Here is a 26409-nt window from a genome sequence, read left to right on the forward strand (position 1 = left end):
GGTGTGTTCAGGAAGGTTTCCTGATGCAATATGCCAACTAGTGGAGAGGCTGTACTTGATCTGGTACTGGGAAATGAACCTGGTCAGGTATCAGATCTCTTGGTGGAAGAGCATTTTGGAGGTGGTGACCACAACTCAATCTCCTTTACCGTAACGCTGGAGGGCGATAGGAGCAGACAATTTGGGAAAACATTTAATTGGGGTAGGGGAAATATGATGCTATTAGGCAGAAACTTGGGAACAAATTAGGAGCAGATGTTATCAGGGAAATGCATGGCAGAAATGTGGCAAATATTCAGGGAACATTTGCATGGCATTCTGCATAGGTATGTTCCACTGAGGCAGGGAAAGGATGGTAGGGTAAAAGAACCATGGTGTACAAAGGATGTAGAATATCTAGTTAAGAAGAAAAGAAAAGTTTTTAGTTCAAGAAACTAGGTATTGTTAGAGCTCCAAAAAAATAACTAGGGTGCCAGGAAGGAGCTGAAGAATGAAATTAGGAGAGCTAGAAGGGGCCTTGGTCAGCAGGATTAAGGACCCCACCCCCCAAGGCATTCTACAAGTATGCGAAGAGCAAGAGAATGAGCTGTGTGAGAATAGGACCAATCAGGAGTGAGAGTGGAAACATGTGCTTGGAGCTGGAGGAGGTAGTGGAGGTAAATAATGAATACTTTGCTTTGGCAATCATGGGAAAGACTTAAAGTGGACTGAAACACTTGAGTGCAAAAACATTAAGAAAGAGGATGTGCTGGAGCTTTTGAAAGGTATGAAGTTATACAAGTCATCCGGACTGGATAAGATATACCCCAGGCTACTGTTGAAAGCGAGGGAGGAGATTGCTGTACTTCTGGTGATGATTTTTGTATTATCAACAGGGACAGGAAAATTACCAGAGGATTGAAAGGTTGTAAATGTTGTTCACTTGTTCAAGAAAGGGAGTAGAGATAACCCAGGAAATTATAGCCCAGTGGTGGGCAAGTTGTTGAAGAATATCCTGAGAGGCAGGATTTCTGAGCATTTGGAGAGACATAACCCAATTAGGGATAGTCAGCATGGCTTTGTCAAGGGCAGGTCATGTCTTATGAACCCGATTGAATTCTTTGAGGATGTAACAAAACACACTAATGAAGGTAGAGCAGTGGATGTAGTGTATATGGATTTCAGTAAGGCATTTGATAATGTTCCCCATGCCAGGCTCATTCAGTAGTAAGTGAGGTGGCATGGATCCAAGGAGACTTTGCTTTGTGGATCCAGACTTGTGGATTCCCCATAGAGGCAAAGGGCGATTGTGGATGGTTCTTATTCTGCATGGAGGACAGTGACCAGCGGTGTTCCAGGGGCATCTGTCCTGGGTCACCTCTCTTTGTGATTTTTATAAGTTACCTGGATGAGGAAGTAGAAGGGTAGATTAGTAAATTTGCTGATGATACAAAAGTTGTGGGTGTTGTGGATAATCTGGGGGGTTGTCAGAGGCTACAGCAGGACATCTATAGGATGCAGAACTGAACTGAGAAGTGGCAGATGGAGTTCAACCCAGATAAGTGTGAAGTGGTTCACTTTGGTAGGTCAAATTTGAAAACAGAATATAATATTAATGGTAAGACTCTTGTCAGTTTGGAGGATCAGTGAGATCTTGGGTTCCATGTCCATAGCACACTCAAAGCTGCTGTGCAGGTTGACAGTGTTGTTAAGAAGGTGTATGGTGTGTTGGCCTTCATCAACCGTGGGACTGAGTTCAAGAGCCGTGAGGTAATGTTACAGCTATAAAAGACCTCAGTCAGACCCCACTTGGAGTACTGTGTTCAGTTCTGGTCACCTCATTACAGAAAGGATGTACAGAGAGTGCAGAGGAAATTTACAAGGATGTTGCCTGGATTGCAAAGCATGCCTTATGAGATTAGGTTGAGTGAACTTGGCCTTTTCTCCTTGGAGTGACAGAGGATGAGAGGTGGCCTGATAGATGATGAGAGGCACTGATCATGTGGATAGCCAGAGGCTTTTTCCTCAGGGCTAATACGAGGGGGCATAGTTTTAAGGTGCTTGGAAGTAGGTACAAGAGGGATGTCAGAGGTAAGATTTTCCACACAGAGAGTGGTGGGTGCGTGGAATGCACTGCCAGCAAAGGCGGTAGAGGTAGATACAATAGGATCTTTTAAGAGACTCTTTGATAGACATGTGGAGCTGTACAGAAATTCTAGGCAGCTTCTCGAGTAGGTTACATGCTCGGCATAACATTGTGGGCCGAAGGGCCTGTAATGTGCTGTAGATTTTCTATGTTCTATGTAGCCCAAAGATGATAGACGTGTGGCTGAATATTTTAGCAGTAGAGGGTGCCTTAAGCACAGAGGCAGTTGCAAAAGCAATAACAGGTGCATTGGCTTAATTTTGTTTATCAATGAAATCTATTTAATGATAGAACCAAATAAAGAGCACGGGCAAGCATATTCACAGCGTTAGCTACTATGGGAGGGTAGCAATAAAATAAAGACTTGACCCTCAAACAGAAGGTACTTCATAGCTTCTAACACAAATCCGAAAGCACAGGCAAAGAACACCATTTAATTACATGCAGCTCTGAAGTCTTTTCTATCATTGATTTATGGAAATCAACAGCTACCTTTCCCCAGAACAAAAAAAAAGTTCCTTTTCAACGGCACCCATTTTCCTCTTAAATCACTGCCTTCCTGACAGCTCACCCTCTCAGGTTTTCAGCGTTCTACATCTTTTCCTTTAACGTGCTTCCTTCACCTGTAAATGAATTCCATGCATTACCCAAACCACTACTGGTTCACTAATTGCTCCACACTTCATTCTTTAAACTAATCGCAATCTTTTACACTCTGTGTAATGGTTTAATTACTGACTCGCAATTTTCAGTGGCGCAATAAAGCATACATCTTCATAAGTCTAATGGCTGTTGCATTTTGCCTTTGAAGGTTTCATGATGAGAGCACCACACCATCAATAAACTGACCATAACCTCTAGCCTCAATGAAACTATTAAAGCAAATCCATCCCCAGCAAACTGTTTCCTCTTTCATGCCAAACAAACCATTTCCACATCTTAAGGCCTAAAGTTCCACAGCCAGCCAGCCAAGCCAATCCTGACAATTCACTAAAACCAGGCATCAACGACTGCTGCTTTTATCTATCTAATGCTTTTAAAACAGAAAAGCTTTTCAAAGTACTTCACAGGTGCACTGTCAAACAAATGTAACAACACTACATAAGGCAATATTAGGAAATAATCATTGAGGTGGACCTTAAGGAATGTCTTAAAAAGAGACACGGAGAGCAACACTCAGTTCAAAATCTTGGCATCAGGTGGCAAATGGTTAAGTTGAGAGTCCAGACAGAAATGAGAATTAGAAAGTGTGGATGGTCGTGTGTTAGGGCAGATAAAAGAAAAAGCAGAGGATCATGGGAAGACTTTAAAACAAGGAGGAGAATTTTAAAAATATGCCTTTGCAAGACCAGAGGCATCTTAGGCAAGCAAACAACAGGGTTGGAGGGTGGGGATCCAGCAAAAATTGGCACCAACGATATAAATGAGCTCAAGCTAATGGAGAGTGGAAAATCAGTCGTCTGACTTGAGAGTATTTAAACAGTCAAATCCAAGGTATCAAAGGCACTGTTGGGAATTTCAGCAGAAAATGAGTTAAAGGAGGGTCAGAGATCAGCAGCAACATGGAATTGTAAGGAGATGATCTGGTGATGAAGTGATCTGTTAATGATGTCCTCTGAATAGAACTCGACACAACGTTGTTAATGGTTTAGTTCAACTAGACAGTGGTCAACATAGAAAGATAGGAACAGTACAATCCAGCACCAAGACTGAATGCTTCAGCTTCTGTTAGCTCTCTCCCTCTTTGTCCTTTCTCTCTCCTACTGATCTACCTAGGTCCCCTCACACACCCTTTCTATCCAAACCACCACTCCAACCTCCTAGCACCCAGTTTCTTTTCCCCACCCCCCCACCTACTCCAGCTGCCCATCATCCATATGCTCCCCATCCTCTCCAAGCCTCTATCGCTATTTCGATCTCTTCATCCCCCACCTTAAAGTCAGTCAACTCTTAAACACAAAAGATATACCTACATAGAGCTGTGGACATACAGTGCCTATAAAACTTCCCTTGGAAGTTTTCATGTTTTATTATTTTACAACATTCAATTAGAGTGGATTTAATTTGACTTTTTTTGACACTGGTCAAGAGAAAAAAACTTGTGTCAAAGTGAAAACAGATCGCTACAAAAATTAATTCCAAATATAAAACACAAAATAATTGATTGCATAATTCCTCACCCTGTTCAGGTCAGTATTTAGTGGATGTAACTTTGGAAGCAATTACAGCCTTAAGTCTGTGTGGACAGGTCTCTTATCAGTTTTCCCCATCTGGACACTGCAATTTTTTCCCCATTCTTCTTTACAAACCTGCTCAAGCTCTGTCAGATTGCATGGGGATCGTGAATAAACAGCCCTCTTCAAGTCTAGCCACAAATTCTCAATTGGATTGAGGTCTGAATTTCGATTTGGTCACTCCAGGACATTAACCGTTGTTTTTAATCCGTTCCTATGTTGCTTTGGCGTTATGCTTGTGGTCATTGTCTTGCTGGAAAATAAATCATCTCCCAAATCACAGTTCTCTTGCAGACTGCATTAGGTTTTCCTCCAGGATTTCCCTGTGTTTTGCTGCTTTCATATAAGCCTCTACCTTCACAAGCCTTTCAGGGCCTGCTGTAGCGAAGCATCCCCACGGCATGATGCAGCCACCACTAACTTCACGGCAAGGATGATGTGTTTTTGATGATATGTAGTGTTTGGCTTACACCAAACATAGTGTTTAGTCTGATAGCCAAAAAGCTCAATTTTATTTTCATCAAACCATAGAACCTTCTTCCAGCTGACTTCACAGTCTCCCACATGCCTTCTGGCAAACTCTAGCCGAGATTTCATGTGAGCTTTTTTCAAACAGTGGCTTTTTCTTTGCCACTCTCCCATAAAGCTGCAACTGGTGAAGCATCCGGGCAACAGCTGTTGTATGCCCAGCCTCTCCCATCACATCCACTGAAGCTTGCAACTCCTCCAGAATTGTCATAGGTCTCTTGGTGGCCTCCTTCACTAGTTACCTTATTGCATGGTCATTCAGTTTTCGAAGACAGCCTGCTCTAGGCAGACTTACAGCTGTGCCATATTCTTTCCATTTCTTGATGATTGACTTAACTGTCCTCCAAGGGATATTCAGTGACTTGAAAATTTTCTTGTATCCATCTCCGAACTTGTGCTTTTCAACCACCTTTTCGTGGGGTTGCTTGGCATGTTCTTTTGTCTTTGTGGTGTAGTTTTTGCCAGGATACTGACTCACCAGCAGTTGGACTTTACAGATACAGGTGTGTTTTTACAACAATCAATTGAAACACCTTGACTGTACACAGAGATTTCCATTTAGCTAATTATGTGCCTTCTAAAACCAATCAGCTGCACCAGTGATGATTTGGTGTGCCATATTAAAGGAGGTGAATTCTTATGCAATCAATTATTTTGTGTTTTATATTTGTAATTAATTTTTATCACTTTGTAGACATCTTTTTTCACTTTGACACAAAACTGTCTTTTTTTTGTTGATCAGAGTCCACTGTGATTCCATGTTGTAAAAAAATAAAACATGAAAACTTCCAAGGGGGGGGGGGGGTGAATATTTTTTATAGGTACTGTAGTTCAGGTCATCATGAAACCATCCTCCCATCCATGGATTCTATCCATACTTCCCATTGCCTTGGGAAAGTACTCAGCCCACCTCAGTCAATTCTCTCTTTCCCCCACTTCCATCAGGCAGAAGGTACGATTGTTTGTAAACGCACACCACCAGACCCAAGGACTGCTTTTATCTCATTGCTATAAGACTCTCGATGGATCTGTCCCACAATAAAGATGAACTCTAGACCTTGTTGCCGTACTGCAGTTTACTTTTTCTGTACCCATAACACTACATTCTCCAATTTATTAATTATTCCTTTCCCTTCCTTTCTATCTCAATGTACCCAAGTTGAAATTATCTGTACACATGGCATACAAAACAAAGTTTTTCACTGTATCTTAGTATATGGGATAATAATTTGCAGATCACCAGTCACCTATTATTTACCAGCTCTTGCCCCACTCCTCACTTTTCCCTCTTTATACTGGCCATGTCCTCTCTACTCTTTCGGTCCAGATGAAGGGTCTCAACCTGAATCACTGACTGTCCAGTTCCTGCCATGGATGCTGTCTGACCCACTCAGATCTTCTATTAGCCCATTTTAGGTATAGGGTACCAATAGGCAAAAACTGTGGCAAGGAAACAAACTGTCCAGGATTGAATTAGAATAAAGTTGATAATCACTGGCATATCTGTGCTATCTGTCCAGGAAGTAATGTTGAAATGCCATTACAGATGCTTCATAAAGAAGGGAACTGAGTAAATGGTCCAACTTGGGTGGACATGGGAGAAGAGTAAATCATGATAAATTTGCCTAAAGTCAATCTGCCCTGGTAAATTACACTGCAGTTTCCAGCCTCAAGTTTTCTTTCCAATGCCAACATCACTGCAGACAGAGTATGGCCAACACCTGAACAAATGAATATTAATTATTTCTAAATACCTTACACCAAAGGCAATGAAATCACAAAATTTAAAGGAGGCAATTACAATTAAATCTAAGATTGGAAGCCAAAAACTCTCTAGTTTCCAACTAGGACTGCAAAAATTCTGTTCGGGCAGATACACAATTATAGAACATAGAATAGTACAGCACAGGACAGGCCCTTCGGCCAACAATGTTGTGCCAACCCTTAAACTCTGCTTCCCATATAACCCCCACACCTTAAATTCCTCCATATACCTGTCTAGTAGTCTCTTAAATTTCACTAGTGTATCTGCCTCCACCACTGACTCAGGCAGTGCATTCCACGCACCAACCACCCTCTATGAGTAAAAAACCTCCCTCTAATATCAGGCAGTGACTAGTGGGGTACCGCAAGGCTCAGTGCTGGGACCCCAGTTGTTTACAATATATATTAATGACTTGGATGAGGGAATTAAATGCAGCATCTCCAAGTTTGCGGATGACACAAAGCTGGGCGGCAGTGTTAGCTGTGAGGAGGATGCTAAGAGGATGCAGGGTGACTTGGATAGGTTGGGTGAGTGGGCAAATTCATGGCAGATGCAATTTAATGTGGATAAATGTGAAGTTATCCACTTTGGTGGCAAAAATAGGACAACAGATTATTATCTGAATGGTGGCCGATTAGGAAAAGGGGAGGTGCAACGAGACCTGGGTGTCATTATACACCAGTCATTGAAAGTGGGCATGCAGGTACAGCAGGTGGTGAAAAAGGCGAATGGTATGCTGGCATTTATAGCGAGAGGATTCGAGTACAGGAGCAGGGAGGTACTACTGCAGTTGTACAAGGCCTTGGTGAGACCACACCTGGAGTATTGTGTGCAGTTTTGGTCCCCTAATCTGAGGAAAGACATCTTTGCCATAGAGGGAGTACAAAGAAGGTTCACCAGATTGATTCCTGGGATGGCAGGACTTTCATATGAAGAAAGACTGGATCAACTAGGCTTGTACTCGTTGGAATTTAGAAGATTGAGGGGGGATCTGATTGAAACGTATAAAATCCTAAAGGGATTGGACAGGCTAGATGCAGGAAGATTGTTCCCGATGTTGGGGAAGTCCAGAACGAGGGGTCACAGCTTGAGGATAAAGGCAAGCCTTTTAGGACCGAGATTAGGAAAAACTTCTTCACACAGAGAGTGGTGAATCTGTGGAATTCTCTGCCACAGGAAACAGTTGAGGCCAGTTCATTGGCTATATTTAAGAGGGAGTTAGATATGGCCCTTGTGGCTACGGGGATCAGGGGGTACGGAGGGAAGGCTGGTGCAGGGTTCTGAGTTGGATGATCAGCCATGATCATAATAAATGGCGGTGCAGGCTCGAAGGGCCGAATGGCCTACTCCTGCACCTATTTTCTATGTTTCTATGTTTCTATCCCCCTTGAACTTCCCACCCCTTACCTTAAAGCCATGTCCTCTTGTATTGAGCAGTGGTGCCCTGGGGAAGAGGCTCTATCTATTCGTCCTAATATCCTGTCTCCTCTCATCCTCCTTCTCTCCAAAGAGTAAAGCCCCCGCTCCCTTAACTCTGATCATAATGCACACACTCTAAACCAGGCAGCATCCTGGTGAATCTCCTCTGTACCCTTTCCAATGCTTCCACATCCTTCCTATAGTGAGGTGACCAAAACTGGACACAGTACTCCAAGTGTGGTCTAACCAGAGTTTTATAGAGCTGCATCATTACATCGCAACTCTTAAAATCTATCCCTCGACTTATGAAAGCTAACACCCCATAAGCTTTCTTAACTACCCTATCCATCTGTGAGGCAAATTTCAGGGATCTGTGGACATGTACCCCGAGATCCCTCTGCTCCTCCACACTACCAAGTATCCTACCATTTACTTTGTACTCTGCCTTGGAGTTTGTCCTTCCAAAGTGTACCACCTCACACTTCTCCGGGTTGAACTCCATCTGCCACTTCTCAGCCCACTTCTGCATCCTATCAATGTCTCTCTGCAATCCTCGACAATCCTCTACACTATCCACAACACCACCAACCTTTGTGTTGTCTGCAAACTTGCCAACCCACCCTTCTACCCCCACATCCAGGTCATTAATAAAAATCACGAAAAGTAGAGGTCCCAGAACAGATCCTTGTGGGACACCACTAGTCACAACCCTCCAATCTGAATGTACTCCTTCCACCACGACCCTCTGCTTTCTGCAGGCAAGCCAATTCTGAATCCACCTGGCCAAACTTCCCTGGATCCCATGCCTTCTGACTTTCTGAATAAGCCTACCATGTGGAACCTTGTTAAATGCCTTACTAAAATCCACGTAGATCACATCCACTGCACTACCCTCATCTATATGCCTGGTCACCTCCACAAAGAACTCTATCAGGCTTGTTAGACACGATCTGCCCTTTACAAACCCATGCTGACTGTCTTTGATCAGACCATGATTCTCTCAATGCCCAGAGATCCTATCTCGAAGAATCTTTTCCAACAGCTTTCCCACCACAGACGTAAGGCTCACTGGTCTATAATTACCCGGACTATCCCTTCCACCTTTTTTGAACAAGAAGACAATATTCGCCTCCCTCCAATCCTCCAGTACCATTCCCGTGGACAACAAGGACATAAAGATCCCAGCCAGCAGCTCAGCAATCTCTTCCCTCGCCTCGTGGAGCAGACTGGGGAATATTCCATCAGGCCCTGGGGACTTATCCAACCTAATTTATTTTAACAACTCCAACACTTTTATAGATATGTGAAAAGAAAAAGATTGGTTAAGACAAATGTAGGTCTCTTACAGTCAGAAACAGATGAATTGATCATGGGGAACAAGGACATGGCAGACCAACTGAATAACTACTTTGGTTCTGTCTTCACTAAGGAGGACATAAATAATCTTACGGAAATAGTAGGGGACCGAGGGTCTAGTGAGATGGAGGAACTGAGGGAAATGCATGTTAGTGAAGTGGTGTTAGGTAAATTGAAGGGATTAAAGGCAGATAAATCCCCAGGGTCACATGGTCTGCATCCCAGAGTGCTTAAGGAAGTAGCCCAAGAAATAGTGGGTGCATTAGTGATAATTTTTCAAAACTTTTTAGATCTGGATTAGTTCCTGAGGATTGGAGGGTGGCTAATGTAACCCCACTTTTTAAAAAAGGAGTGAGAGAGAAACCGGGGAATTATAGACCGGTAAGCCTGACATTGGTGGTGGGGAAAATGCTAGAGTCAGTTATCAAAGATATGATAACAGCACATTTGGAAAGCGGTGAAATCATCGGACAAAGTCAGCATGGATTTGTGAAAGGAAAATCATGTCTGACGAATCTCATAGAATTTTTCTGAGGATGTAACTAGTAGAGTGGATAGGGGAGAACCAGTGGATGTGGTATATTTGGATTTTCAAAAGGCCTTTGACAAGGTCCCACACAGGAGATTAGTGTGCAAACTTAAAGCACACAGTATTGGAGGTATGGTATTGATGTGGCTAGAGAATTGGTTGACAGATAGAAAGCAAAGAGTGGGAATAAACAGGACCTTTTCAGAATGGCAGGCAGTGACTGGTGGGGTACCGCAAGGCTCAGTGCTGGGACCCCAGTTGTTTACAATATAAATGACTTAGACAAGGGAATTAAATGCAGCATCTCCAAGTTTGCTGATGACACAAAGCTGGGCGGCAGTGTTAGCTATGAGGAGGTGCTAAGAGGATGCAGGGTGACTTGGATAGGTTAGGTGAGTGGGCAAATTCATTGCAGATGCAATTTAATGTGGATAAATGTGAGGTTATCCACTTTGGTGGCAAGAACAGGAATACAGATTATTATCTGAATGGTGGCCAATTAGGAAAAGGGGAGGTGCAACGAGACCTGGGTGTCATTATACACCAGTTATTGAAAGTGGGCATGCAGGTACAGCAGGCGGTGAAAAAGGCGAATGGTATGCTGGCATTCATAGCAAGAGGATTCGAGTGCAGGAGCAGGGAGGTACTACTGCAGTTGTACAAGGCTTTGGTGACACCACATCTGGAGTATTGTGTGCAGTTTTGGTCCCCTAATCTGAGGAAAGACATTCTTGCCATAGAGGGAGTACAAACAAGGTTCACCAGATTGATTCTTGGGATGGCAGGACTTTCATATGACGAAAGACTGGATTGACTAGGCTTATACTCTCTGGAATTTAGAAGATTGAGGGGGGATCTTATTGAAACATATAAAATTCTAAAGGGATTAGAAGGACGTAGGAAGATTGTTCCCGATGTTGGGGAAGTCCAGAACGAGGGGTCACAGTTTGAGGATAAAGGGGAAGGCTTTTAGGACCGAGGTGAGGAAAAACTTCTTCACACAGAGTGGTGAATCTGTGGAATTCTCTGCCACAGGAAACAGTTGAGGCCAGTTCATTGGCTATATTTAAGAGGGAGTTAGATATGGCCCTTGTGATTAAAGGGATCAGGGGGTATGGAGAGAAGGCAGGTCCAGGGCTCTGAGTTGGATGATCAGCCATGATCATACTGAATAGCGGTGCAGGCTCGAAGGGCCGAAGGGCCTACTCCTGCACCTATTTTCTATGTTTCTATGTAACACCTCCTCTACCTTAATATCAACATGCTCCAGAACATCAACCTCACTCATATTGTCCTCACCATCATCAAGTTCCCTCTCATTGGCCAATACCGAAGAGAAGTATTCATTGAGGACCTGGCTCACTTCCACAGCCTCCAGGCATATCTTCCCACCTTTATCTCTAATCGGTCCTACCTTCACTCCTGTCATCCTTTTGTTCTTCACACAACTGAAGAATGCCTTGGGGTTTTCCATTACCTTACTCACCAAGGCCTTCTCATGCCCCCTTCTTGCTCTCCTCAGCCCCTTCTTAAGCTTCTTTCTTGCTTCCCTATATTCCTTAATAGACCAATCTGATCCTTGCTTCCTAAACCTCATGTATGCTGCCTTCTTCCACTTGACTAGATTTTCCACCTCACTTGTCACCCATGGTTCCTTCACCCTACCATTCTTCATCTTCCTCACCGGGACAAATTTATCCCTAACATCCTGCAGGAGATCCCTAAACATGACCACATGTCCATAGTACATTTCCCTGCAAAAACATCATCCCAATTCACACCTGCAAGTTCTACCCTTATAGCCTCATAATTTGCCCTTCCCATTAAAAATTTTCCTGTCCCCTCTGATTCTATCCTTTTCCATAATAATGCTAAAGGCCAGGGAGCGGTGGTCACTATCCCCCAGATGCTCGCCCACTAAGAGGTTTGTGACCTGACCCAGTTCATTACCTAATACTAGCTCTAGTATGGCATTCTCCCTAAGTCAGACTGTCAACATACTGTGACAGGAATCTGTCCTGGACACACTTAACAAACTCTGCCCCATCTAAACCATTGGAACTAATCAGGTGCCAATCAATATTAGGGAAGTTAAAGTCACCCATGATAACAACCCTGTTATTTTTGCACCTTTCCAAAATCTGCCTCCCAATCTGCTCCTCGGTATCTCTGCTGCTATCAGAGGGCCTATAGAATACTCCCAACAGAGTAACTGCTCCCTTCCTGTTCCTGACTTCCACCCATACTGTCTCAAAAGAGGATCCTGCTACATTACCCACCCTTTCTGTAGCTGTAATAGTAATGCCACCCCTTCTCCCCTTTCCCCCTCTCTCTATCCCTTTTAAAGCACTGAGATCCAGGAATATTGAGAATCCATTCCTGCCCATTCCTGAATTACTGCAAATTCCCTCCAGCACTGGTTAAACTCATCACTTTTACAGCACTAATAAGACTAAAAATGAGAGAACTGAATATCCACTTCCGGTTTCAAATGGCTCTTGATTGCCTCAGTCAACACAACTTCTACCAAACTGTTTCTGCTCCTGCAAGTTGGCCTTGGATGGAAATACTTACAAAAGTTGAGTTTATTCAAAATAAAATCCATATACATGCAAACCAACTCCTTTAACCAAGAAACACAAGTAGCCAAAAGCCTTTAACATTTGAGGTGAAGAGAATTCAATAATTGAAGAATGAAGCCAAATTCTACAATAATTCTCTGTCAATGTGAATAGGGATTTTATTTTATTGCAATTCTGAACTTCAGCTGAAAAGTTACCCAAACATTTAAAAAATACTTTAGGGCAAAATCTCTGCAATCACTTTCCCCTGTTCTAATTAATTATTAGCAGTTAATATAACCAATTAAATATGTTGAAGTAATGGCTAAACTACTCACTCTTTGATAACCCTGAGCATGAATGTGGGTTTTGGCAAGCATTGCCCTTCCTAAATTGATCTTGAGAAGCAGCTACTTTCTTGAACTGCTGTATGTGTTTTGGTGAAGGTGCCTTCACAGTTGTACGGAACAATAGTCTAGAATTTAGCCCGAGCAACAATGAAGGAAATATTTTAAGATGGTGACCCCGGAGGGCTAACTGCAAGTTCCCATATGCCTGCTGCCATGGTCCTTTTTTATGGGAGATTCTGTCAAGAGCAGCCTGGGTAAATAACTGCCCTAAACAAGCATACAGAACTGGGTTTCCCTTCCTCCACTATTGACACTGCCCTCATCCACACCTCCTCCATTTCTCAAACATCCACATCTTCCTACAGCCTCACTACCACTCCATGACCCTCTGCACTCAACTCATCAACTTCCACAATCTTCAATGGGACCCCACCCCAAACACATCTTTACCCCCTCCCACCCACCCTCCCCCTTCCACAGGGATCGCCTCCTCCCTGATTCCCTTGTCTACTCATCCCTCGCCACTAATCTCACTCCTGACACATACCCCTGCAAGGGACAGAAATGCTGCACATGCCCATTTACCTTCTCTTTTAATGTCTATCAGGGCCCCAAACAGTCCTTCCAGATGAGGCAACACTTCACCTGAAAATCTATTGGGGTCGTCTACCATATCCAATCCATCTGATGCTGCTTCCTCTACATTGCTGAAACCTGACACAAATTGGGGAATCACTTTATCAAGCACCTGCACTCCATCCGCCAAGATCAGAATTTCCCAGTGGCCAGCCACTTTAGTTCCTAACCCCATTCCATAAGACTGCACTCAGGGTGGATGAACACCTCATATTGCCTAGGTAACCTGCAACCTGATGGCATGAATCTCGATTTCTCCTTCTGGTAATTTTCTTCCCTTTCCTTTCGCTCTTCTTCTGTTCCCCAGTCTGGCCTCTTACCTCTTCTCCTCACCTGACTATCACCTTCCCCCGGTGATCCTCCTTCTTTTCTTTCTCCCATGTTCCACTCTCTTCTTCAGATCTTTATCTTTCACACCCACCTGGCTTCACCTGTCATCTTCTAGCTAGATCTTCTCCCCAACTCCCCACCTTTTTATTTTTACATCTTCCGCCTTCCTTTCCAGTCCCACAGAAGGGCCTCAGTCCGAAATGTCAACTGTTTATTCATTTCCATAGATGCTGCCTGACCTGCTAATTTCCTCTAGCACTTTCTGTGTTACCCCATACAAGCTGTAAATGGTACATACTGCAGCCACTGTGTACAGGCAGTGGAGGGAATAAATGTTTAGGACAGTTAGGGTACTTCTTTGTCCAGGATGGTATCAAGTTTTTTTTTGAATATGTCCTTGAACACTCCAACTGACTGGACTGTTCAAGGACATCTTTGACTTCTCACTGCTGCAGTCAGAGGTCCCCACCCACCTCAGAAGGGTATCAATCAAACCTGTGCCCAAAAAGAGAAGGTTGAGCTGCCTCAATGATTATTACCCAGTAGCACAACATGTACTGCGATGAAATTCTCTGGCAAAAATTAACTCCTGCCTGAGCAAAGGCCTGAACGTGTTGTAATTTGTCTTCTGCCACAATAGACCTACAGTGGACGCAATCTCACTGGCTCTCTACTCGGCTTTGGGGCACCCAGAAAACAGCAAAACATATGTCAGGCTACTGTTTATTGATACAGTTTTGTGTTTAATACCATCATCCCCTAGGTACTAATCAACAAGCTTCAAAACCTGGGCCACTATGCTTTCTGCAACTGGATTCTCAACTTCCTCAGGAAACCACAGTCAGGGCAGATCAGTAATAACATCTTCTTGCTGACAGTCAAGGATGTGTGTTTACCCATTGTTCTACTCTTTGTATACTCACGATTGTGTGGCTAGCTCAAACACCATCTATAAATTCACTAGTGACACCACTGTTGCTGGCAGAATCTCAGATGGTGACCAGAAGGTGTACAGCAATGGTGTCACAAGAACCTTGCATGACCAAGAAAATGATTGTGGACTTCAGAAAGGAGAAGTCAGGAGAACACACACCAGTTTTCATTGAGGGTCACTAGTGGAAAGGATGAGGACTACAAGTTCCTCGGTGTCAACAATCTTAGAGGATCTATCTTAGGCCCAACACAATCATAAAGGAAACACACCAACTGCTCTGCCTCATTCAAAGTTTGAGGAGATTTGGTTTGTCACCAAAGACTCTAGCAAATTTCTACAAATATACGGCGGACAGCATTTTGACTGGTTGCATCACTGCTTGGTACAGAAACATAGGATCAATAGGATGCAAAGGATTATAGACTCAGCTATCTCCACCACAGGCACAACTGACTCACTGATGCACAAAACATCGTACCGACCAATCTCTAATTGTGCCACGAGTTCATCCAACTTATTCACAGTTGAGAAAATCTTCAAGAGATGATGCCTCAAGAGGGAGGCATCCGTCACTAACGACCCTCACCTGCCCTCTCCACATTTCTACCAGCTAAAGGATCCTGAAGCCCCAAACTCAACGTTTTAGGAACAGCTTCTTCCTTTCTGCCATCAGATTTCTAAATGCTCCATAAACCCACAAACACCACCTCCTCGTTGCTCTTTTGCATTTTTTGCACTGCACTACTGCCACAAAACAAATTTCACAACATACGTCAGCGATGATAAATTTGATTCTTATTTCAATTGTGATTCTGCCTTGATCTTTGCCTTGTGGATTTGTAAGTGGTAAAGAGGCTTTAGGGTGTCAGCAGGTGAACCAATGGATGCCCAACCTCTGACCTGCTCTGTTTATATGATTGGTCTGATTAAGTTTGAGTTTAAGGTCAAGGTAACCACCCAAGGTGTTAAGGATGAAGAACTCAGCATTCACAGGATGCCAAGAATTTTATGGCAAGACTCTCTCTCTCTCTTTCTCTCTCGACATGTTCATTGCTTGGCACTTTTGGATTCTGAAATCAGCAAAAGCCCAAAAATAACAATAAAAGTCACAGAATCAGAAAATTGCAAACACAAAGCATGCACAAGTAGCTAAAATAACTGCAGCATATAAAATCTGTTTTAATTCAAATGATGTCCACAGGAATCACCACAAAACTATTGTTGTGGGTACCTGCTGTGTTTTATGGAAGAAAAGTATTTTTAGGCCTAAGCCAGAGAACCAGAAGCAAGGGCTAGTGTGGCATCATTCAGTGCAAGCTTATTTTGCTAGTATATTTCTTGTAATGACACTGAATGCAGCCAAACTGCACTTCATACAAATGCAAGCAAAGCAGCAAACACTTAAAGAAGCCATCAACAATCCAAGCAAGCACTGCAAAGGAACCTCATTCCCATCATTTTAAGAAAGCTAGACAGCAGCCATATTGCCCATTTTCCTATACACCATCACCCAGTGTTGAGCATTTAACAGAATTCACCACGATGATTGCCCAATTATTATCCACCTCCCAAGTTTGTCATTATAACAAGAAAAATACCATCAATTGAAGCCTGCTGATGGGGGATTTTACGTTTGACGTAATCGTGGTCAGTCGGAGTGGCTGTGTAAGGTGGGGATGTCAGACCTGGACCCGAGGTAAGGTTTCCTTGACCTTGCACGGTTCCAACGGAAGAATGGGAGTCATCATCATTTGCACAGGACTTTTCCCTAGAGAAGAGAGAAGAGCATAAAAGGGGTGTCATGATACAGCTCTCCATAATAATCACGATTCATCATCTAAATATTTTCATTTTGAAAAAGGAATAGAAATATCTTACACTGCACATTGTGGTATAACAGCCATAGCCAAGGGAATAGTATAAAAGCTGTAATGCCAGACCCCTATCTGTAGGTGCCACTGAAGTGCTATGAATGCAACTATCAGGTTGTACAATGCAACTGCCGAGGCTTTGCTGGATTCAGAGTTCAAAGTTAATTTATTATCAAAGTACGTATATGCCACCATATACTACCCTAAGAATCATTTTATTGTAGACATTTACGGTAGAACTAAGAAATACAACAGAATCAATGAAAAACTACAAAAATTGACAAGCAACCAATGTTCAAAAAAAGACAAATTGCAAACACATAAAAAATATTTAACATGAGACGTGAATTGTAAATTACGTTGCCTGATTATTTGGCTCTCCCATGCATTTGTGGAACTACTGACCTTACAGGCCAAAACCCATAGCAGGTTCTCAGTTGTAATCCACTATAGCTTATTGTGATTCTCTATGATTAACAAAGAAATCTGCCTCTGGACCCCGTGACTTGCAAGACCTAGCATTGGATCACTGACAACACACATCAAAGTTGCTGGTGAACGCAGCAGGCCAGGCAGCATCTCTAGGAAGAGGAACAGTCGATGTTTCAGGCCGAGACCCTTCGTCAGGACTAACTGTAAGAAGAGCTAGTAAGAGCTTTCATCCTCTTTCCTATTGCATAGTCTGGCCTACAGAGCATATCCTACAGCCTTACTATTAATAACAGATCACACAAAGAAAGAGAATCTCAACTGTCACTTAAATCATGTTGAAGATATTCCTTTCATTCTGTGTAACGCCAGTTTCTACACTATGAAAAAATAACTTGTTTTCTTTCCCTGTTCTGATGAACGATCCTGAACTGCAGACATTATATGTTTTTCTGTTTCTATTTGAGATTTTCAGTATCTGGAGTATTTTTTTATTTTATTTAATGTAAATACATCTTGGCTTTAAGTGATGGAGAGAGCAACAGCCCATGCCTAGCTTTATTCCACTTTTGTTTTGTTAAATACACCACAAACATAGCAAATCATTAAAAAAGTTGATTCTTGGATAATATTTAGTTTTAATAGTAATTGTTAAGTTATAAGTTCAGAAAGGAATTGTTAGTTTCTGAGGAAATGATTGGGAGCAGTTTTAAACTGTCATTTCCCCTTTGGGAAAAGTAGCATGCTCCAGTAATGATGCAATGGAAGGAAGGCATAGAAATTACGTGAGGTAGACACTTGGAGAAGTAGCATACAAAGAGGGGGGACATAGAATCAGGAGACATAGAGTCAGTATGGATAGAACTGAGAAATTCTAAGGTAGAAAGACCCTAATGGGAGTTATCTACAGGCCCCCAACCAGTAGTCTGGATGTAGGGTGTAAGTTGAATCAAGAGTTAAGATTGGCATGTCCAAAGGTATTGCTACAGTTGTTATGGGGGACTTCAACATGCAGGTAGACTGGAGGAATCAGGTTGGTGCTGGACCCCAAGAAAGGGAGTTTGTGGAGTCCCTCCGAGATGGATTCTTAGAACAGCTTGTACTGGAGCCTACCAGAGAGAACGCAATTCTAGATTTAGTGTTGTGCAATGAACCGGATTTGATCAGGGACCTCGAGGTAAAGGAGCCATTAAGAGGTAGTGACCATAATATGATGTTTTAATCTACAATTTGAGAGGGAGAAGGGAAACTCAGAAGTGTCAGTATTACAGTTGAACAAAGGGAACTATGGTGCTATGAGGGAGGAGCTGGCCAAAGTTCAATGAAACACTACCCTAGCAGGGATGACAGTGGAACAGCAATGGCAAGTGTTTCTGGGAATAATGCGGAAGGAGCAGGATCAGTTCATTCCAAAGAGGAAGAAAGATCCTAAGGGGAGTAAGGGGAGGCCGTGGCTGAGAAGGGAAGTAATGGACAGTATAAAAATAAAAGAGAAGTATAACATAGCAAAGACGAGTGGGAAGCTGGAGGATTGGGAAACTTTTAAAGAGCAACAGAAGGTAACTAAAAAGGCAATACAGAGAGAAAAAATAAGGTTTGAAGGTAAACTAGCCAAGAATACAAAGGAGGATAGTGAAAGCTTCTTTAGGTATGTGAAAAGGAAAAAAATAGTTAAGATCAAAATTGGGCCCTTGAAGACAGAAACGGGTGAATTTATTCTGGGGAACAAGGAAATGGCAGACGAGTTGAACAGGTACTTTGGATCTGTCTTCACTAAGGAAGACACAAACAATCTCCCAGATATAATAGTGGCCAAAGGACCTAGGGTAATGGATGAACTGAAGGAAATTTATATCAGGCAGGAAATGGTGTTGGATAGACTGTTGGGTCTGAAGGCTGATAAGTCCCCGGGTCCTGATGGTCTACAGCCCAGGGTACTCAAGGAGGTGGCTTTAGAAATCGTGGACACATTGGTAATCACTTTCCAATGTTCTATAGATTCAGGATCAGTTCCTGTGGATTGGCGGGTGGCTAATGTTGTCCCTCTCTTCAAGAAGGGAGGAAGAGAGAAAACAGGGAATTATAGACCAGTTAGCCTGACATCGGTGGTGGGAAAGATGCTGGAGTCAATTATAAAAGATGAAATTACGACACATCCGGAAAGCAGTAAGAGGATCAGTCCGAGTTAGCATGGATTTACGAAGGGGAAGTCGTGCTTGACTAATTTTCTGGAATTTTTTGAGGATGTAACTATGAAAATGGACAAGGGAGAGCCAGTGGATTTAGTGTACCTGGACTTTCAGAAAGCCTTTGATAAAGTCCCACATAGTGGGCAAAATTAGGGCACATGGTATTGGGGGCAGAGTACTGACATGGATTGAAAATTGGCTGGCTGACAAAAAACAAAGAGTAGCGATTAACGGGTCCCTTTCAGAATGGCAGGCGGTGACCAATGGGGTACCGCAGGGTTCAGTGCTGGGACCGCAGCTGTTTACAATATATATTAATGATTTAGATGAGGAAATTAAAAGTAACATTAGCAAATTTGCCAATGACACAAAGCTGGGTGGCAGTGTGAAATGTGAAGAGGATGTTATGAGAATGCAGGGTGACTAGGACAGGCTGGGTGAGTGGGCAGATGCATGGCAGATGCATGGCAGATGCATGGCAGATGCAGTTTAATGTGGATAAATGTGAGGTTATCCACTTTGGTGGTAAGAACAGGAAGGCAGATTATTATCTAAATGGAGTCAAGTTAGGAAAAGGGGAAACACAGCGAGATCTAGGTGTTCTTGTACATCAGTCACTGAAAGCAAGCATGCAAGTACAGCAGGCAGTGAAGAAGGCTAATGGCATGCTGGCCTTCATAACAAGGGGAATTGAGTATAAGAGCAAAGAGGTCCTTCTGCAGCTGTACAAGGCCCTGGTGAGACCACACCTGGAGTACTGTGTGCAGTTTTGGTCTCCAAATTTGAGGAAGGACATTCTTGCTATTGAGAGAGTGCAGCGTAGGTTCACAAGGTTAATTCCCGGGATGGCAGGACTGTCATATGTTGAAAGATTGGAGCGACTGGGCTTGTATACTCTGAGAGGGGATCTTATTGAAACATGTAAGATTATTAAGGGATTGGACACGCTGGAGGCAGGAAGCATGTTCCCGCTATTGGGTGAGTCCAGAACCAGAGGCCACAGTTTAAGAATAAGGGGTAGGCCATTTAGAACGGAGTTGAGGAAAAACTTTTCCACCCAGAGAGTGGTGCATATATGGAATGCTCTGCCCCAGAAGGCTGTGGAGGCCAAGTCTCTGGATGCTTTCAAGAAAGAGATGGATAGAGCTCTTAAAGATAGCAGAATCAAAGGTTATGGGAATAAGGCAGGAACTGGATACTGATTGTGGATGATCAGCCATGATCACAGTGAATGGTGGTGCTGACTCGAAGGGCCGAATGGCCTACTCCTGCACCTATTGTCTATAAAAAATGAATTGATTCAGAATCCAGTTGATAAGGCCTCATGTCTCACTGTGGGTAAGTGTCAGCCTGGGAGTGTCAGTGCCAAAGGGCCAAAGCTATTCTGAGAATAAAATGATACTGCGAAGACAACACTGGATCAGTTTTATATGATTTTTATCCTAACTTGAATAGTAAAAATGATACTTTCTAATTCTTCACACAATTTTCATACACTCAAATCAAAAAGGTGAACACATTTAGCATACAACACAACTACACATTGCATCAAAGAATCAAATATCATTTAAAAGTAATTCACAAAGGCATTTTATTCTGTGTTGAGGGATACTGTATCATCTGGAACCAGATCACAGGCTGTCCAGACAGATTAATGGAACTGGTTTCACAGAAGATCTTAATCAAATGCTAAAAAATATCTCCACAATCAGCATGTTCCACCAGGCTCAAGAACAGCTTCTAGCCTGGTTTTATGAGACAACTGAATAAGCCTCTTGTACAATAAGGTAGATTTTGACTACACAATCTACATTATTATGACCCTTGCAACATTGGCTACCTGCACTTTCACTGCAATTGTAACACCATATTCTGCATTGTTATTGCATTTTTCTTACCACTTTCCGCATTAATCACTTCTGCTTTCCATCTAGTCACATACTTTGCCTTATTTTTCCCTCCCACCGAGTCTGCACTGACAATCAAATATTAATGCACATGGCTTCTACGGGGGCGGTGGGGGCGGGGGAGGGGGGGAGGAGAGGATTTCAATGAGAAACCTACCAGATACTTAAAGGCCTGGATTGAGAAGACATAGGGTGGATGTTTCCATATGTAGGCAAGTCAAGGATTCTAGGCCTTAGAAAATAATAAAGAGTAATTTCTACAGCCAGAAAATGGTGCATCGGTGGAATTTGTTGCAACAAAAGATTGTGGAGGCCAAATATTTGGGTGTACTTAAGGCAGAGATTAAGAGGTTCTTAATTGGTATGGGGGTTAAGGGTTACATGGAGAAGTATGAGAGAATGGGGTTGAAAATAAGCCATGACCAAAGGTGGTGCAGACTCAATAGGCCAAGTGGTCTAACTCTTAAGGTCTTTTCTTTTCCAATATTTTTATTATTAATTTTACATATAAGAATACAGAGTACACGAAAAAAAAATCAATAGATTATACTAAATTGTATATAAAGACTCCTTACCCTATATTCATACAGATTAATTAATTTATAACATTGAAATATAGTAATATTATTATATTAAAAAAATCTAACCCACTACCAAGACCGAAGCTGATTAGTAAAGAAAAAAAGGAAAAAAAATTATTCGTCATCATCTGTGCTTTAACAGCAACTCAAAGGTTTTGAAAAAAATTCAAAGAAGGTCCCCACAATGTATGAAAGTTTTGGCTAGATTCAGAGATTGAACATTGAACCTTCTCTAAATTTAAACATGACATCACATCACGTAACCACTGAGCACGAATAGGAGGAACCGCATCTTCCCATTTAAGCAAGAGCATCTTTCTGACCAGAAGAGACATAAATGCCAAAATGTGCAAGTCAGATGGCTCCAAAATAATATCCTTTCCTCCAACAATACCAAATAAAGGATTAGGCTTAAAGTTTACTTGAAACTTTAAGTGAGAAAGTTTGAAATACTTCTTTCCAATATTTTCCAAGACTCGGACATGTCCAAAACATATGAATGAGTGAAGCTTCTCCATTATTACATTTATCACAATACGGCGATATATATATCAGTAAAAACAAGACAACTTATCCTTGGTCATATGGGCCCTATAGACCACTTTAAATTGTAGGAGAGAGTGGCAGGCACATAACGATGAAGTGTTAACCAATTTAAAAATTTGATTCCAAGTTTCCTCAGAAACTGAAGTCTATAAATCTTGTTCCCAAAGATTTTTAATTTTATCTAAAGGAACACCTCTTATTCCCAACAGCATATTATATATATTAGATATAGATCCATTATAAGAAGGTTTCCAATTAAAAATTACATCTAATAGATACTTATCAGGACTTTTAGGGAATGTACTTATTTGAGACCGTAAAAAAGCTCTTATTTGTAGGTATCGAAAAAAATGAGTTCTGGGTAAAGTATATTTAGTTGACAGTTGTTCAAACGAAAAGAGACTTCCCTCTACAAGCAAGTCCTGAAATCATTTAATACCTAATCTATCCCATTCTTTAAAAGCCACATCAATCATAGAGGGTTTAAAAAAATAATTAGAAAAAATGGGACTCGAAAGAGAAAATCTCAATAAGCCGAAGTACTTTCGGAATTGTATCCAAATTCTCAGATTGACCTTAATTACCAGGTTATCAGTTAATTTACTCAGAGACAAACGAAGTGAGGATCCAAGAAGAGAAATAATAGAAAATCTATTGACAGAGTTAGCTTCTAAAAAAAAAATAGGGCAATCCTCACGATTAATGTAATATAACCAAAATGTAAGATTTCTTACTTTGACTGCCCAATAATAAAATCTAAAGTTTGGTAAGGCAAATCCTCCATTATTTTTATCTTTCTGAAGATGAATTTTATTTAATCTAGAATGCTTATTCTTCCATATATAAGACGATATAATAGAGTCAAGAGAATCAAAGAAAGATTTAGGAATAAAAACAGGCAATGCCTGAAAAAGATATATAAATTTAGGTAATATATTCATTTTAATAGTTAATTTGGCCAATCAGTGATAACGAAAGAGGCGACCAATTTGATAGTATCCTTTTTACGTGATTCAATAGAGTAAGAAAACTTTCTTTAAATAGACGCTTATAGTTTTTAGTAATTGTTACACCCAAGTAGGTAAATTGGTTTCTTACAATTTTAAAAGGAAGGTTAGAATTTGTTGGTATCAAATTATTCAAAGGGAAAAGTTCACTTTTATGTAGATTTAATTTACAACCTGACAACTGGCTAAAGTAGGAGAGTAAAGAAAGCGCTTGGGGTAACGAAGTATCAACATTAGAAATAAATAGCAGTAGATCATCAGCATACACGAGACTTTGTGAATAGTGTCTCTCCCTAAAATACCGGTGATATCATTAGATTTTCGAAAGGCAATGGCTAAAGGTTCTAAGGCCAGATCAAAAAGCAAAGGGCTCAACGGACAGCCTTGTCTAGTGCCACGATGAAGCTTAAATGGTTTGGAATTATGAGAATTAGTGATAACCCTAGCGGAAGGAGCTAAATAAACTAATTTAATCCATTGAATGAAAATGGGTCCAAAATTTAATTTTTCTAAAGTTTTAAATAAATAATTCCATTCAACTATGTTGAAAACTTTCTCAGCATCCAGGGATACCACACATTCCGATATCATGTTAGAAGGAGAATAAATAACATTTAATAACCGAAGAATATTAAAGTGAGAATATCAATTTTTGATAAATCCAGTTTGGTTATCAGAAATGACAGATGGTACAATATTTTCATCCTATGGGCCAAAACTTTAGATAGGATTTTAGTATCAACACTAAGTAAAGAAATTGGTCTATAAGAAGAGCATTCAGTTGGATCCTTATTCTTTTTAAGGATAAGCGAAATGGAAACCTCATAAAAAGATTGAGGGAGTCTGCTCGACTTGAATGAATCCAAAAAAACTGAACATAAATGAGGTATAAGCAGTGAGGAAAAGATCTTGTAAAACTCTCCAGAAAATCCATCTGGACTCGGAGCTTTCCTCAAATGTAATGAGCGCACAGACTCAACAATTTCCTCAAAAGAAATAGGTTGTTCCAACAACTTTCTGTTGTCGGAAGAAATTGTAGGAATGTTTAGTTGGTCTAAAAATTGTTCATTAGTGTTATCCTTAGAAGATTCAGAACCATAGAGTTTAGAATAAAATTCTCTAAAAGTATCATTTATTTCTAAGTAATCAGTTGTCCTATCACCATTAGCTTTGCATATTTCTTTAATCTGCTGTTTAGCTATAAAGGTTTTAATTTGATCCGCCAATAGTTGACCTGTTTTATCTCCATGAATATAAAATTGATTTTTATCTTTGAGGAGTTGGGTTTCAATTGGATAGGTTAAAAGGAGATCATATTTAGTTTTAGTTTCAACGTGTCTTTTATATAAGACAGGTTCTGGAGCCAAGGCATACTCTTGGTCTAATTGTTTCAGCTGATTAGCTAAATCACTTTTCTCTTTATTAGCTTTTTTCTTAATACTTGCACTACAAGAAATAATTTCTCCTCTAATATATGCCTTAAAGGCATCCCATCTGATAACACTAGAAGTCTCCTCTAACGTATTCTCTTCAAAAAAAGAGTAATTTATCTCTCCAAAAACTTTTTAAAAATCCTTATCAGATAACAAAGTTAAATTAAATTGCCAAAACCTATTTGTTTGAAGAATACCAGGGAGATTCAAAGATAGGAGCATAGGAGCACAGGAGCGTGATCTGAGACAGCAACCTCTTTATATTCACAGGATCGAACTGATGGAGTCATTTGGCTATCAATGAAAAAATAATCAATCCTGGAATATGTATGATGGACATGAGAGAAAAACGAATATTCCTTGTCTACTGGATAAAAAAAATGCCAAGCATCAACAATACCACATTTCATTAAAAAAGATTTAATAAACACAGCTGATTTATTTGGTATCATTAGTTTAGAAGATGAACGATCTAAAGCTGGATCTAAGCAACAATTAAAGTCTACACCCATCACCAATGAGTACAGACTTAGATCTGGCAAAAATGAAAAAAACACTCAAAGAAACCTGGGTCATCTATATTCGGAGCATACACATTGACAAATACCATTAGCTTGTTATTTAGTTTCCCTGATACTATAACAAAATGCCCATTAGTATCTGAAATTACCTTATGTTGAACAAAGGGAACTTTATTATCTATAAGGATCAAAATGCCTCTGGCTTTGGCCTGCAACGAGGAATAGAAATGAAACACTCTCCATCGAATAAAAAGGCGTGAATTATCATACTTACGTACATGGGTTTCTTGAAGAAAAACAATTGGTACCTTAAGTTTTTTAATATAGGCAAAAATCTTATTTCTTTTCACGGGGTGATTTAGTCCTTTCACGTTAAAAATAAGTAAATTAATACTTTCATCCATTTTAAAACTATTAAAAGAAAGGTTAAAGTAACAATCAGAGAAATGTATATTAAACCCAAATAATATACTTTGAGATATATTAACTAAGCAACAGAATTGACTAGATTTCCAAATCAGCTTCAAAAAACAGGAACTCCCCATCCCCCTCCCTCCTCCCAAAGGGAGAAAATCGGTCAAAGAACAACTGCTATCTACCCCCACTGAAAACATCCCCTTAGAAAGCCTGTTGGAACCACTCCAAAGAATTCAAGGTTACTTACTGTTCCAACCGAGATTAAATAACATACAGTAAAAAAACAGGTTTATCAAACAGAAAGAGCAATTATTCATACTGAAAAATATTAGTCATTTTTAATATACAGTATTTCTGTTTTTGCAAGATGTTTACCCTATTCAATAAATATATATATTGATATATTGCGTCTACAGTTGAGTCTACATGCTCTCATGTGGATTTTAGTTCACAATGACATTCTGAGTTCTCCTCCTTTTTGAGTGGTCCTTAGGGTTCCTACAACAGATTATTTGCTGTTACTCTAGACTGCAGTCTCTAGTGTCTGCATTAAACAACAATGGGGAATTTCATTGTTAATACCTGTGTGTCTAAAGGATAGTGTTAAGAAGTGGACCACATTTTCCTTTGTCTCATCAAGAACATTTTTTTTTTGTCGGAGGAGTTTGGATTATATAATGGGGCAGGTTTGTAAGGACTGAACAAGTTGATAGCTCTTGGTCTCTGAATGTATATACCACG

General features: G+C 41.0%; 1 protein-coding gene across 3 annotated transcripts in view; it reads right to left on the minus strand.

Annotated features, from left to right (window-relative positions):
- cabin1 (calcineurin binding protein 1) overlaps nt 1–26409 on the minus strand; it is a 667425-nt gene that overhangs the window by 424352 nt on the left and 216664 nt on the right. For 2 of the 3 annotated variants that reach the window (XM_072243541.1, XM_072243544.1), the window contains exon 26: nt 16366–16535. In XM_072243541.1, the coding sequence (XP_072099642.1) occupies nt 16366–16535 (170 nt within the window). The remainder of the gene's footprint in view (nt 1–16365; nt 16536–26409) is intronic. The other variant, XM_072243543.1, reaches the window with a different exon arrangement.

This window comes from Mobula birostris, chromosome 25 (assembly GCF_030028105.1).
Source record: "Mobula birostris isolate sMobBir1 chromosome 25, sMobBir1.hap1, whole genome shotgun sequence".
In the NCBI taxonomy this organism is placed as follows: Eukaryota; Metazoa; Chordata; class Chondrichthyes; order Myliobatiformes; family Myliobatidae; genus Mobula; species Mobula birostris.